Raw genomic sequence first — 16,355 nt, forward strand, 5'->3', positions numbered from 1 at the left:
CGCATGCGCTTCGTACGCCTAAACATGGGACTTGTGGGTACTTCATGGGCGCGTGCGCACTTCGTACTCGCCCGTGGGGAGCGTGATTTCAGGCCCAATATGCACAGTGCATTTGCATCTGAGTGATGTAAGTGAAATGATCAGACTTGCTGCTGAGAAATGCATCCACAGAAGTTATATAACATTGTAGCTCACAATATTTTACTGTACTTGAGTCTGCAGAGGACACATTTGTAGCAGACAAGGCCCTAGCCAACCATGTCTTTATTGTGGCTAATACTTGGTTTAAAAATGAGGGCACCTTGCCCCTTCCTGAAGTTCCCTGCCTGTTTACATTTTGCGCCACCTGTCCTGCCCCAATCACCGCGGTGATGGTGTGCCCCTTATCACCAAATCACACCATTTCCTCTCGCTACTCATTTGGAACCTTCTCCTTCGTTAAACACCTCACCATATTTCACCTCTATTATCCTTCCTTCATAATTGTTGTCTACTATCCCTCAAACCCCACCATGAGTTTCTGCCAGAGTTATCCTTCGTCCTTTCCTTCCTTATGCTCAGCACTGAAGGTTTTCTTATCCTTCGTGATTTCAATCTCCATCCAGGATACCCTTGCCCTCTCGTCTTGGAATTCACTGCCCTAATCTCCTCCCTAAACCTTTTTCTCTACATAAACTCTTCTACCCACATTCACAGCCATTCCCTTAACCTCACCATTTCCCGTAACCTCTCCTCTCGTGGTCTCGATCACTAATGAGGCCATCTCCAATCACTTCCTTGAATCCCTCATCACACACAGCAGCCGTATCCTCTTTCAACTCCATTCTGTATCCATCCTGGAAAAAATTCTATCCTGGTACTTACAATTGTACTCTCACACTCCCCACTGTCCAGCCTTTAGCCCTCCATTTGCCAGATGCCTCTGCAGCAACATTCCAGCTAAGCTGCATGGTTGCATGATCGCACACCTGGGTGCTGGTCCTGCGCAGCCGGGATTGGCTTTTCCAAACTGTGAATGGGCCATGCAGCCCCTTAAAGGGACCATGCACCCAAAAAAGTTAGGAGAAACATTGCTCTGCAGTCATTGATTTTGATTTAGTCATCCATTTTGTCATCTCCACCTTTAATGCCCTAATCCCCAACAAAACCTTCAATGTCTTCCATCCATGTTGTTCCCGCTAGCATGGCCGTCATCTTTGTTCCCTCCAGTCCAAGGGGTCCAAACTTGAGTGTACTAGCACAGAACTGACTTAGCCATCCAAAGCCATATCTGGCTGGACCACATCAAGCTCTATTGGGCCTCAATTGCATCTGTCTAAAGCATCCTGTAATCTAGGGTCAGCCCGAAGGGCAAAAATAGCCACTGTCAGGTATTTAACTGTCTTTGTATTCCATGTATAAACTGACTAGTTGTACACTGTGAGAACACTGACCACTAGGTGGTGAACTTGTGGGAGACACTCCTAACCTGGTCTTTCAGGTATAAAAGGGGAAGCTCCACCCACCTTCATCGCTTCAGCGCTGGAATAAAAGTTGCTGGTCACAGAGTGAGCTTCTCTCAAGCATGGGCCTCGTGTGCAATTATACTGTATAGTAAGGACATATCATTGTGATGGGAAACTGGGATTTAAACCACGGGAGCATGGCCACTAGCAGCACAGATGAGAGGTACTGTGCCGGTGATGATTGGGATGATTTTATTGAGCGACTACAGCAAAGTTTCGTCACTAAGGGATGGTTGGGACAGGATTCGGCCGACAAACGCAGGGCTCATCTCCTGACGGTTTGTGGGTCCAGGACGTACTCCCTGATGAAGGACCTTCTAGCGCCAGAGAAGCCGGCGGACAAGACTTTTGAAGAGCTCAGTAAGTTGATCGGGGAACACTTTAAACCGGCGAGCAGCATGCACATGGTGAGACACCGGTTTTACACGCACCGGCGGCGAGAAGGGCAAAGCGTTCCAGACTTCGTGGCAGATCTCCGGCGACTGGCGAGCCTGTGTAAGTTCCCAGATGCATGCAGAGCGGAGATGCTGCAAGACTTCTTTATTGAGGGCATCGGGCACGCTGGGGTTTTCAGGAAATTGATTGAGACCAAAGACTTGACCCTGGAAACAGCAGCTTTGATGGCCCATACATTTATCTCAGGAGAGGAAGAGACCAGAATGATGTTCGACAAAAATCTTGGTTTAAATGCAGCAAATGGACAGGGAGTCAACATTGTTAACGTGGCACACAGTTCTCCAGGCAGACAGGGGCAATCGGACATGCCCAAGCATGTAGTTGAATCCAAAGGGGGAATTCAACAGAGACAATGGCTAGCTGAACGGCGATTCACGCCATCGCAAGGGACAATGCGGCCAGTAATGGGGCCATCAACACCTGTTAATGGTGTGCTTAAAAGCAGTTACACAGACAGTCAGAGACGATCGACTGGTAATGGGCCTTTTGTTTCCAACAACTGCTCATGTTGGAGGTGTGGAGGCAAACACATTATTGCCGATTGACCCACAGCTACGGACATATACAAAGGAGATCATTCCGGTGCTGGGCAGCGCCACGGTAGTCGTGACCCACAAAGATTCGGAGAACAGATTGCTACTCTGGATTGTCCCAGGGGACGGTCCCGCACTACTGGAGAGGAGTTGGCTGGCTGTCATGAACTGGAAATGGGGCGAGGTCAATGCAATTTCTTCTGTGCAGCGAATATCATGCTCACAGGTCCTGGACAAATTTGACTCACTATTTCAGCCCGGCATTGGCACTTTCATGGGGACCAAAGTAGTGACTCACATAAACCCGGACGCCAGGCCAGTGCACCACAAGGCCAGAGCGGTGCCGTACGAGATGCGGGAAAAGATAGAAGGCGAATTGGACCGCCTGCTGAGGGAAGGCATCATCTCGCCAGTCGAATTCAGTGACTGGGCGAGCCCGATTGTACCGGTGCTCAAAGCGGATGGGTCAGTTGGGATATGTGGTGTTTACAAGGCTACCATCAATCGGGTGTCACTCCAAGACCAGTACCTGCTACCGAGAGCGGAGGACATCTTCACGATGCTATCCGGTGGCAAACTTTTTTCAAAATTGGACCGAATCTCAGCTTACATGACCCAGGAGCTGGCGAGTGAGTCGAAGAAGCTGACCACCATCATGACACACAAGGGGTTGTTTGAGTACAACAGATGTCCGTTTGGGATTCGTTTGGCCGCCGCGATCGTTCAACGCAATATGGAAAGCCTCCTCAAGTCGATTCCAAGGACAATGGTTTTTCAAGACGACATCTTCATCACGGGTTGTGATACTGAAGAACACCTCCTCAACCTGGAGGAGGAGCTACGCAGACTGGACCGGGTAGGTCTGAGACTGAAAAAGGCGAAGTGCGTCTTCCTAGCTCCAGAGGTAGAATTCCTGGGCATGAGGGTAGCAGCAGACGGGATCAGACCTACTGCGTCCAAAACAGAAGCGATCCAGAGAGCACCCAGACCCCATAACACGACGGAGCTGCATTCGTTCCTCGGGCTCCTGAACTATTTTGGTAACTTTCTTCCAAAATTGAGCACGCTGTTAGAGCCTCTACACGTGCTCCGACGCAAAGGTCGTGAATGGGTCTGGGGCGATAGCCAGGAAAGGGCTTTTGATAGAGCATGAAATTTGTTTTGCTCCAACAATCTGTTAACACTATATGACCCATGTAAGAAACTTGCTTTAACGTGCGATGCGTCGTCCAATGGGGTCGGGTGTGTGTTGCAGCATGTCAATGCCAAGGGTCAGTTACAGCCGGTAGCTTATGCCTCCAGAAGTTTGTCCCAGGCAGAACTGGGCTACGGGATGGTAGAAAAGGAAGCGCTTGTGTGTGTATATGCTGCAAAAAAAAATGCACCAGTACCTGTTCGGCAGGAAATTTGAGCTGGAGACAGATCACAAACCCCTAACATCCCTTTTGGCCGACAACAAGGCCATAAATACAAATGCATCGGCTCACATACAGAGGTGGGCTTTCACGTTAGCCGCCTACGACTATACAATTCGGCACAGACCGGGCACTGAAAACTGCGCTGATGCACTCAGCAGACTCCCACTAGCCACCACCGAGGGGGCTACCGAGCATGCTGCTGAGATGGTCATGGCTGTGGAAGCTTTCGAAAGCGAAGGCTCACCCATGACAGCCCGTCAGATCAAAGTTTGGACAAATAGAGACCCGCTACTGTCTTTAGTCAAGAAATGTGTCCTTAATGGGGACTGGACAGCCACATACGGGGCATGCCCTGAGGAATTCAAACCATTTCACAGGCGCAAGGATGAACTCTTGATTCAGGCCGATTGCCTACTATGGGGAAACCGAGTAGTCATGCCCCAGATGGGCAGAAAGATGTTCATCAGAGAACTCCACAATGAGCACCCGGGCATGATGAAGGCAATTGCCAGGTCACACGTTTGGTGGCCAGGGATAGATGCAGACCTGGAACTTTGTGTTCGCAGGTGCAACACGTGCGCCCAGCTGGGCAATGCGCCCAGGGAAGCCCCCCTTAGCCCCTGGTCCTGGCCCACCAAACCATGGCCACGCATCCATGTGGACTACGCAGGTCCTTTCATGGGACGCCTACTCCAAATGGATTGAGTGTGACATTCTCAATTCAAGCACATCCCGGCCACGGTAGAAAGTCTACGGGCAATGTTCGCCACCATGACGTCTTGATCAGTGACAATGGCCCGTGCTTACAAGCAGTGAATTCCAGGACTTCATGGCAGGAAATGGTATCAACCATGTCAGAACGGCACCATTCAAGCCGGCCTCAAACGGCCAGACGGAACGAGCAGTGCAGATGATCAAACAGGGGATGCTCAGAATCCAAGGGGGTTCCCTACAAAGCCGCTCATCACGCCTCCTGTTGGCCAATAGATCCCGACCACACTCACTCACAGGGGTCCCACCCGCAGAGCTGCTAATGAAAAGGACGCTCAAAACCAGGTTATCCCTTATACACCCCACCATGAAAGAAATTGTTGAGAGCAGGCGCCAGTCACAATGTGACTACCACGACAGGAATGCGAGGGTGCGATGTATTGATGTTAATCTCAACTACACTGCAGGGCCTAAATGGCTCGCAGGCACTGTGATTGCCAAAGAAGGAAATAGGATTCTGGTAGTTAAACTTACCAATGGACAAATCTGCCACAAACACGTGGATCAAACAAAAAGGAGGTTCAGCAACCTCATAGAAGAAGCAGAGGAAGACACGATGTAGAGTTCACTCCTCCACAAGTGGCTGAACACCGGAACCAAGTGGAGGAGAGCCCAGTCACTGTGGGCAGTCCGGACAGGCCTGAGGCACCGCAAACAGCAGACACTCAGGCCAGCGCCCAACAACCGGAGCCCCAACTCAGGCGCTCTACAAGGGAGTGTAAACCACCAGAGAGACTTAACCTGTGATCCCAATAAGACTTTTGGGGGGGAGGTAATGTCATGTATTTAACTGTCATTGCAACGCATATATAAACTGACTAGTTGTAGACTGTGAGAACATTGACCACTAGGTGGTGAACTTGTGGGAGACACTCCCAACCTGGTCTTTCAGGTATAAAAGGAGAAGCTCTACCCACCTTCATCACTTCAGTGCTGGAATAAAAGTTGCTGGGCACAGAGTGACCTTCACTCAAGCATGGGCCTCGTGTGCATTTGTACTGTACAGTAAGGACATATCAGCCACAAGTTCCTTTTCTATATTACCGACCACCTCATTAAATCCCTCTCTCACTCTGCCCCTTACATTCTCACCTCGAACAATGGCTCTATAAATTTCAGCTTATCTAAAATTCTACCAACCAATTTCTGTCCCACTTGCCCACCGCTCCTGCCTTCACTGGCCTACAGTGGCTCTCATTTCCCTAATGCCTAAAATTTAAAGTTCTCATCATTGTTTGTACATTTCTCTATGGCCTCACCATTATACTTCTTATACGTTACGAATGAGAGGTGATCTTATCGAAACGTGTAAGATTATGAGGGGGCTTGACAAGGTGGATGTTTCCACTGATAGGGGAGACTGGAACTAGGGGGCATAATCTTAGAATAAGGGGCCATCCACTTAAAACTGAGATGAGGAGAAATTTTTTCTCTCATTGGGTTGTAAATCTGTGGAATTTGCTGCCTCAGAGAGCTGTGGAAGCTGGGTCATTGAATAAATTAAGACAGAGATAAACAGTTTCGTAACCCATAAGGGAATAAGGGGCAGGGAAGTGGACCTGAGTCCATGATTGGATCAGCCATGATCGTATTAAATTGCGGAGCAGGCTTGAGGGGCTGTATGGCCTACTCCTGCTCCTATTTCTTATGTTCTTATGTTCTTATGTTCACCCCTCGCTATCTCTGTAATCTTCTCCAGCAGTAAAACTGTTCCCTCTCCCAAACTGTCTGTTCCGCTGAGCCTGACCTTTTGTACGTATTTGTCTCACGTCATTGGTAGCCGGGCCTTTAATCACCTGGGCCCTGCACTCTGGAATTCCTCCCTAATACCAATGTTCCCTTTCATTTTATTTTAGGTGTGCGGCCCATTCAAATTCCTGCGCATGCGCGTGTTTTTCTAGTTAAAAGCCGGTGTGCTGGCTGCACGGGAACTCCAGACAGCTGTGCGGCCACACAGTTTAATGGGAATATTGCCTAATACCCACTGTTCCACACCTCCTTCTCTTCCTAACATCGCCTATGGGTCAGTCTTGGCCCACCTGGTAGCATTCTCACCTCTGAGTCAGTTGTTGTTTCAGCAAATGGCTGAAGCATGTCCTTACCTTTATTTCGTCCTTGTGTATCATCTTTAGTGCCTCTATCTCTTTTTTCTTTTCCTGTTCAGCCTCAAGCAGTACCTTTTTCACGGCTTCCTCTTTCTCTTTCTTGGTCTGGAGAAGTATTACATGCAACAAAAGTCATAGGTGTTAATTACTCTGTTCATTACTTATGAGAAATCCTTTTCATTAGTTTTGAATCATTGGGAGAAGAGGCGTTTGGCAGCCATCATTAAGCTCAGCAGATGACTGTTCACACTCATCTCTCCTCAGTGGGTAAGATTCACCAGATCTTGCCCATTTATTGCAAAGGGGATGGAGTATAAAAGCAGGGAAGTCTTGCTAGAGCTATGCAGGGTATTGGTGAGGCCACACCTGGAATACTGCGTGCAGTTTTGGTTTCTATATTTACGAAAGGATATACTTGCTTTGGAGGCAGTTCAGAGAAGGTTCACAAGGTTGATTCCGGAGATGAGGGGGTTGACTTATGAGGAAAGGTTGAGTAGGTTGGGCCTCGACTTATTGGAATTCAGAAGAATGAGAGGTGATCTTATCGAAACGTATAAGATTATGAGGGGGTTTGACAAGGTGGATGCAGAGAGGATGTTTCCACTGATAGGGGAGATTAGAACTAGAGGGCATGATCTTAGAATAAGGGGCTGTCCATTTAAAACTGAGATGAGGAGAAATTTCTTCTCTCTGAGGGTTGTGGATCTCTGGAATTCGTTGCCTCAGAGAGCTGTGGAAGCTGGGACATTGAATAAATTTAAGACAGAATAGACATTTTCTTAAACAATAAGGGAATAAGGGGTTATAGAGAACGGACAGGGAAGTGGACCTGAGTCCATGATCAGATCAGCTATGATCGTATTAAATGGCGGAGCAGGCTCGAGGGGCCGTATGGTCTACTCCTGCTCCTATTTCTTATGTTCTTATGTTCTTATTCCCAGACAGCGAGTGAAAGATAGCTTGGCCATAAAGAACATCTCTTGTCACTGTATTGTGGTGCAATATTGATAACAGCCAAGGTAAGTATCTGGTTCAGATTATTTTACGTCGATTCTGAAGGAGTAAGTGAGCAGCAGTATAGAGAGCTAAATGGCAAAATCAAGATATAATGCACATGTTAGTTAACACTAACAATACAAAGTGAGAACAACTCAAAATTATGATTTATAGGCAAAATCCACCCTTTGCATCCATCAGGAGAATCGCTCTTTCCAAAAAAGATCTGTTTATAGGTGTACACATACCTCAACTTTACAGTACTTTAGGTGTTAGAAGGGCATATGTTTTTGTTGCAATCATAGGTGGGAAAGCAGGTGTAGTGGGCTCAGAAAACTGGGTGGAGATCTATCCTGCTAAATCGCTTATTGTTCTGCATCGTGCTCAGAGTTCTGGTTGGGACTGAAGGTAGGCCTAAAGAGCTTACAACTGAAAATGACAAGAACAATTTAATATTTAAATCCATTTAATGGATGCATATTAATACGTGCACAATTTCCTGCAATTTTCAGTTAGAGTGCACTAGGTGTTGAGGTTGCCGATACAAAATAGATTATGGGGCCGAGCACATTCTGGGCTAATCAGGATTTATAGAGGAATTTTCTAAGTTTTCAGAAAAACTTCAACAAATAAAATTTTTCTTCAGCAATACATTGGGTGTTATTTTCCCCAGCTGCCATTTGAACTCATGTACTGGGTCATTAGTCCTGGCCTACTCGATCACAAGTCCAGTAACAAAACCATTATTCTAAGCCATGGTTCTATTGTTACCAACAGTCCTCTAGTACTTCATTCTTCATGTGTGAGCCTGCATAATGAGTGTAAACAGGCTATTCACCTTTGTGTGTGTGTCTATGTGTGTGTGTGTCTCTGTGTGTGTGTGTGTGTGTATGTGTCTGTGTGTCTATGTGTGTGTATCTGTGTGTGTGTTTATGTGTGTGTGCCTATGTGTGTATCTGTGTGTGTGTGTGTGTGTCTGTGTGTGTATCTGTGTGTGTGTCTATGTGTGTGTATGTGTGTGTGTCTATGTGTGTGTCTGTGTGTGTGTCTGTGTGTGTGTCTATGTGTGTGTATCTGTGTGTGTGTCTATGTGTGTGTCTGTGTGTGTATGTGTGTGTGTGTATGTGTGTGTGTGTCTATGTGTGTGTCTGTGTGTGTATCTGTGTGTGTGTCTATGTGTGTGTCTGTTTGTGTGTGTGTGTGTGTATCTGTGTGTGTGTCTGTGTGTGTGTGTGTGTGTGTGCCTGTGTGTGTATCTGTGTGTGCGTGTGTCTATGTGTGTATGTGTGTGTGTGTGTGTGTGTGTGTGTGCGTGTGTCTGTGTGTGTGTCTGTGTGTGTGTGTGTGTGTCTGTGTGTGTGTGTCTGTGTGTGTGTGTCTGTGTGTGTCTGTGTCTGTGTCTGTGTGTGTGTCTGTGTGTCTGTGTGAACAGCTGTGTCTAACCTTGTTTATCTTAACTCTGCACATTTTCCAGCAAGTATCACTATACCGCAATTGAGAGAGGGAACTCTGGCTAATTTTTCCCCTCTCTAATTGGGAAAGTAGAGTAAATTGTAATGTTCACACGTCAATGTTCCGACTGAGAATTTATTGCAAGGCGGATAGAGTATAAAAGTAGAGAAGTCTTTCTACAACTGTACAGGGTATTGGTGAGACCACACCTGGAGTACTGCGTACAGTTTTGGTTTTCTTATTTAAGAAGGGATATACTTGTATTGGAGGCAGTTCAGAAAAGGTTCACGAGGTTGATTCCTGGGATGAAGGGGTTGTCTTATGAAAAAAGGTTGAGCAGGTTGGGTCTCATTGGAGTTTAGAAGAATGAGAGGTGATCTTATTGAAACATATAAGATTCTGAGGGGGCTTAACAGGGTAGATGCTGAGAGGATGTTTCCCCTCATGGGGGAATCTAGAACTAGAGGACATAGTTTCAGAATAAGGGGCAGCCCATTTAAGACAGAGATGAGGAGGAATTTCTTCTCTCAGTGTGTCGTGAATCTTTGGAAATCTCTACCCCAGGGATCTGTGGAAGCTGAGTCAGTGAATATATTCAAGAGATAAACAGATTCTTGAAGTGCAGGGGAGTCAAGGGTTATGGGGAACAGCCAGGAAAGTAGAGTTCAGCCAAGATCAGATCAGTCATGATCTTATTGAATGGCGGGGCAGGCTCGAGGGGCCTACTCCTGCTCCTATTTCTTATGTTCTTATTTAGAACAGCTAACTCGGGCAGAGACTAGAGATTGGATTTGGGACTTTCTTGTTGTGTATGGTTCACATGCATACCACATGACGCATTCATTCACTGAGTTATCAGATGAACTCTCAATACTACTTTCCAAAGTGAGTGATTACTTGAGCCATAAAAACAGAAAGGTCCCGGGTTCACTCTGGAGCACCATCTCATTAGTCACTATGACTCCCAGGAGTGCAGAAAATTTGAATCTACTGATTCAACTGCAGATAAGTAGGTCACCAACTGCCTACGAGCTCAATCTGATGATTTAATCGTAATTGTGGACTGCATAAATGGGCAATGGCAATGGTCACAAGAAGTCTGTCCTAACTCCGAAACAAGACATTTATCTCAAATTGTAAGTGTTAAATCTCAAATCCTAAATCTGTGCTAAGCTTCATGCTCCAGAATTGATATCTGGTGATTCCTACTGGAAGTATGGGTGTTGGATGAGGATAGAATTGGGCTCAGTTGTGATTCCAGCCTGAAAAGCATCACAGCTGAGCCCAAAACACAGGCTCACACATGAATAATGGGCATTTGGTTAAAGTATTGGAGAGTGACCTGTGCTAATACTTTCAGGAAAGGAGAGAAGAGAAAATTGGTGATTAGAAAGGATTTAATTTTTATACCCAAAATACAATCGCTTCTTTTGCTTCCTCCACATTCTGTTTCCATTCATGATTACACTCTTCCATGTATCGCCGATGAATCTGTGATCCCAGTTCTGTAGTTGTGGAAAAACAATATTTTAATTTATGAATCTATGAAATTATATTAGGTGCAAGCACCAAATGTATTCATGAAACAAAGGTAATCAAGATGTTGCTTGAGCCCAACACTTGTCTGTAATATAAAAACATAGAAAATAGGTGCAGGAGTAGGTCATTCGGCCCTTCGAGCCTGCACCACCATTCAATAAGATCATGGCTGATCATTCACCTCAGTACCACTTTCCTGCTTTCTCTCCATACCCCTTGATCCCTTTAGCTGTAAGGAGCATTTCTAACTCCCTCTTGAATATATCCAATGAACTGGCATCAACAGCTCTCTGCGGTAAGGAATTCCACAGGTTAACAACTCTCTGAGTGAAGAAGTTTCTCCTCATCTCAGTCCTAAATGGCCTACCCCTTATCCTAAGACTCTGTCCCCTGGTGCTGGTCTTCCCCAACATCGGGAACATTCTTCCTGCATCTAACCTGATCAGTCCCGTCAGAACCTTATATGTTTCTATGAGATCCCCTCTCATCCTTCGAAACTCCAATGAATAAAGGCCCAGTTGTTACAGTATCTCCTCATATGACAGTCCAGCCATCCCTGGAATCAGTCTGGTGAACCTTCGCTGCACTCCCTTAATAGCCAGAACGTCCTTCCTCAGATTAGGAGACCACAACTGAACACAATATTCAGGTGACGCCTCACTCAGGCCCTGTACAACTGCAGTAAGACCTCCCTGCTCCTATACTCAAATCCCCTAGCTATGAAGGCCAACATACCATTTGCCATCTTCACCACCTGCTGTACCTGCATGCCAACTTTCAATGACTGATGAACCATGACTCCCAGGTCTCGTTGCACCTCCCCTTTTCCTAATTTGCTGCCATTCAGATAATATTCTGCCTTTTGTTTTTGCCCCCAAAGTGGATAACCTCACATTTATCCATATTATACTGCATCTGCCATACATTTGCCCACTCACCTAACCTGTCCAAGTCAGTCTTCAGCCTCTTGGCGTCCTCCTCACAGCTCACACCACCACCTAGTTTAGTGTCATCTGCAAACTTGGAGATATTACACTCAATTCCTTCATCTAAATCGTTAATGTATATTGTAAAGAGCTGGAGTCCCAGCACTGAGCCCTGCGGCACTCCACTAGTCACTGCCTGCCACTCTGAAAAGGACCCATTTATCCTGACTCTCTGCTTCCTGTCTGCCAACCAGTTCTCTATCCACTTCAGTACATTACCCTCAATACCATGCGCTTTGATTTTGCACATCACACTCTTGTGCAGGACCTTGTCAAAAGCCTTTTGAACGTCCAAATACACCACATCGACTGGTTCTCCCTTGTCCACTTTGCTAGTTAGATCCTCAAAAAATTCCAGAAGATTCATCAAGCATGATTTCCCTTTCATAAATCCATGCTGACTTGGACCGATCCTGTCACTACTTTCCAAATATGCTGCTATTTCGTCCTTAATGATTGATTCCAACATTTTCCCCACTACTGATGTCAGGCTAACTATAATTACCTGTTTTCTCTCTCCCTCTTTTTTAAAAAAGTGGTGTTACATTAGCTACCCTCTTGTCCATAGGAACTGATCCAGAGTCGATAGACTGTTGGAAAATGACCACCAATGCATCCACTATTTCTAGGGCCACTTCCTTAAGTACTCTGGGATGCAGACTATCAGGCCCCGGGGATTTATTGGCCTTCAATCCCATCAGTTTCCCTAAAACAATTTACTGCCTAATAATGATATCCTTCATTTCCTCCTTCTCACTCGACCCTCTGTCCCCTAGTACATTCGGAAGGTTATTTGTGCCTTCCTTCGTGAAGACAGAACCAAAGTATTTGTTCAATTGGTCTGCCATTTCTTTGTTCCCCATTATAAATTCACCTGAATCCACTGCAAGGGACCTAAGTTTGTCTTCACTAATCTTTTTCTCTTCACATATTTATAGAAGCTTTTGCAGTCAGTTTTTATGTTCCCTGCAAGCTTCCTCTCGTACTCTATTTTCCCCCTCTTAATTAAACCCTTAGTCCTCCTCTGTTGAATTCTAAATTTCTCCCAGTCCTCAGGTTTGTTGCTTTTTTTAGCCAATTTACATGCCTCTTCCTTGGATTTAACACTATCCTTAATTTCCTTGTTAGCCACGGTTGAGCCATCTTCCCCGTTTTATTTTTACTCCAGACAGGGAAATCCATGTGATCTTTAAATGTTTGCCATTGCTTATCCACCATCAACCCTTTAAGTGTGCTTTGCCAGTCTATTCTAGTCAATTCATGCCTCATACCGTCGAAGTTACCTTTCCTTAAGTTCAGGACCCTAGTTTCTGAATTAACTGTGTCACTCTCCATCTTAATAAAGATTTCAACGATATTATGGTCACTCTTCCACAAGGGGCCTCGCACAACAAGATTGCTAATTAGTTCCTTCTCGTTACACATCACCCAGTCTAGGATAGCCAGCTCGCTAGTTGGTTCCTCGATATATTGGTCAAGAAAACCATTCCTAATACACTTCAGGAAATCCTCTTCCACCGCATTGCTACTAGTTTGGTTAGCCCAATCGATATGTAGATTAAAGTCACCCATGATAACTGCTGTATCTTTATTGCACACATCCCTTATTTCTTGTTTGATGCTGTCCCCAACCTCACTACTTCCGTTTGGTAGTCTGTACACAACTCCCACTAGCGTTTTCTGCCCTTTGGTGTTCCGCAGCTCCACCCATACCAATTCCACATCATCCAGGCTAATGTCCCTCCTTACTATTGCATTATTTTCCTCTTTAACCAGCAACGCCAGCCCGCCTCCTTTTCCTCTCTGCCTATCCTTCCTAAGTGTTGAATACCCCTGGATGTTGAGTTCCTAGCCTTGGTCACCCTAGAGCCATGTCTCCGTGATGCCAATTACATCATATCCATTAACTGCTATCTGCACAGTTAATTTGTCCACCTTATTCCGAATACTCCTCGCATTGAGGCACAGAGCCTTCAGTCTTGTCTTTTTAACACACTTTGCCCCTTTAGAATTTTGCTGTAATGTGGCCCTTTTTGTTTTTTGCCTTGGGTTTCTCTGCCTTCCACTTTTACTATTCTCCTTTCTATCTTTTGCTTCTGCCTCTATTTTATTTCCCTCTGTCTCCCTGCATAGGTTCCCATCCCCCTGCCATGCTAGTTTAACTCCTCGAGAATCTTATTGCCCTTTAACTATAAAGGGCAATAAGATACTCGATTGCATTAGCAGGATAGAATACAAAGCAAAGCATAGACACACTGTTGCTGGTCATAGTCGTGTTGCATCTTGTATGGTTCTGGTTACAATATCAAATAGGGGCAGACATGTTGGAGTTCACAAACTTATTTAAAATATATATTTAAACATTCAGTTGTTCTATTTTACAATTGATGTTATTTTTCAGATGCTCCGTAATGCATCATTGTTATGAAGAAAGATTCAGAAAAATGAAGATTTTTTTCACTGAAACAGAGAAGGGAACATTTTCAGAGAAACTGAAAATAGAGATTTTTTTTTAAACTGTGAAAGGTATTGAGAGGGTAAGAACTGAAAGATTGTTTTCACTGGTGAATTATTAACAGGAGGAGACTGAGGATTATCAGGAGAACAACGAAGGGGAAAATCAAAAGAATTGTTTCCGCACAGAGGGTTTTCAAAACATATAGCGAGGGATAAATTCACCTTGGATTGACGTCAATAGAAAGTAAGTTGGGCAGAGTGTAAAACACGCTGCCGATTTGCTGTCACCCGTTGTACGCCACTGCACAAAACAAACTTATACTCCAGAATATTTTACCACACGTGACTACTGAAGTAGAGACTATGACGATGGGGAGTGTTTGCTAGTGCTGTTGGGGAGAAGTTAAACTAATATGGCAGGGGGATGGGAACCAATGCAGGGAGACAGAGGGAAACAAAAAGGAGACAAAAGCAAAAGACAGAAAGGAGATGAGGAAAAGTGGAGGGCAGAGAAACCCAAGGCAAAGAACAAAAAGGGCCATTGTACAGCAAAATTCTAAAAGGACAAAGGGTGGTTAAAAAACAAGCCTGAAGGCTTTGTGTCTTAATGCAAGGAGTATCCATAATAAGGTGGATGAATTAACTGTGCAAATAGATGTTAACAAATATGATGTGATTGGGATTACAGAGACGTGGCTCCAGGATGATCAGGGCTGGAAACTCAACATCCAGGGGTATTCAACATTCAGGAAGGATAGAATAAAAGGAAAAGGAGGTGGGGTAGCATTGCTCGCTAAGGAGGAGATTAATGCAATAGTTAGGAAGGACATTAGCTTGGATGATGTGGAATCTATATGGGTAGAGCTGCAGAATACCAAAGGGCAAAAAACGTTAGTGGGAGTTGTGTACAGACCTCCAAACAGTAGTAGTGATGTTGGGGAGGGCATCAAACAGGAAATTAGGGGTGCATGCAATAAAAGTGCAGCAGTTATAATGGGTGACTTTAATATGCACATAGATTGGGCTAACCAAACTGGAAGCAATACGGTGGAGGAGAATTTCTTGGAATGCATAAGGGATGGTTTTCTAGACCAATATGTCGAGGAACCAACTAGGGGGGAGGCCATCTTAGACTGGGTGTTGTGCAATGAGAGAGGATTAATTAGCAATCTCATTGTGCGAGGCCCCTTGGGGAAGAGTGACCATAATATGGTGGAATTCTGCATTAGGATGGAGAATGAAACAGTTAATTCAGAGGCCATGGTCCAGAACTTAAAGAAGGGTAACTTTGAAGGTATGAGCCATGAATTGGCTAGTATAGATTGGCGAATGATACTTAAGGGGTTGACTGTGGATGGGCAATGGCAGACATTTAGAGACCGCATGGATGAACTACAACAATTGTACATTCCTGTCTGGCGTAAAAATAAAAAAGGGAAGGTGGCTCAACCGTGGCTATCAAGGGAAATCAGGGATAGTATTAAAGCCAAGGAAGTGGCATACAAATTGGCCAGAAATAGCAGCGAACCCGGGGACTGGTAGAAATTTAGAACTCAGCAGAGGAAGACAAAGGGTTTGATTAGGGCAGGGAAAATAGAGTACGAGAAGAAGCTTGCAGGGAACATTAAGACGGATTGCAAAAGTTTCTATAGATATGGAAAGAGAAAAAGTTTAGTAAAGACAAACATAGGTCCCCTGCAGTCAGAATCAGGGGAAGTCATAACGGGGAACAAAGAAATGGTGGACCAATTGAACAAGTACTTTGGTTCGGTAGTCACTAAGGAGGACACAAACAACCTTCCGGATATAAAAGAGGTCAGAGGGTCTAGTAAGGAGGAGGAACTGAGGGAAACACTTATTAGTCGGGAAATTGTGTTGGGGAAATTGATGGGATTGAAGGCCGATAAATCCCCAGGGCCTGATGGACTGCATCCCAGAGTACTTAAGGAGGTGGCCTTGGAAATAGCGGATGCATTGACAGTCATTTTCCAACATTCCATTGACTCTGGATCAGTTCCTATGGAGTGGAGGGTAGCCAATGTAACCCCACTTTTTAAAAAAGGAGGGAGAGAGAAAACAGGGAATTATAGACCGGTCAGCCTGACATCGGTAGTGGGTAAAATGATGGAATCAATTA

The 16,355-nt window shown here is 45.2% G+C and overlaps 1 protein-coding gene across 1 annotated transcript in view; it reads right to left on the bottom strand.

Moving 5' to 3' along the window:
* The window catches only part of LOC139266652 (uncharacterized protein C6orf163 homolog), a 61,549-nt gene that overhangs the window by 23,577 nt on the left and 21,617 nt on the right, over positions 1–16,355 (bottom strand). Inside the window, exons 4-5 of the mRNA XM_070884238.1 lie at positions 10,647–10,741; positions 6,786–6,893 (exon numbers count right to left, since the gene is read on the bottom strand). Coding sequence (XP_070740339.1) covers positions 6,786–6,893; positions 10,647–10,741 — 203 coding nt within the window. The remainder of the gene's footprint in view (positions 1–6,785; positions 6,894–10,646; positions 10,742–16,355) is intronic.

The sequence above is a fragment of the Pristiophorus japonicus genome, chromosome 7 (assembly GCF_044704955.1).
Source record: "Pristiophorus japonicus isolate sPriJap1 chromosome 7, sPriJap1.hap1, whole genome shotgun sequence".
In the NCBI taxonomy this organism is placed as follows: domain Eukaryota; kingdom Metazoa; phylum Chordata; class Chondrichthyes; family Pristiophoridae; genus Pristiophorus; species Pristiophorus japonicus.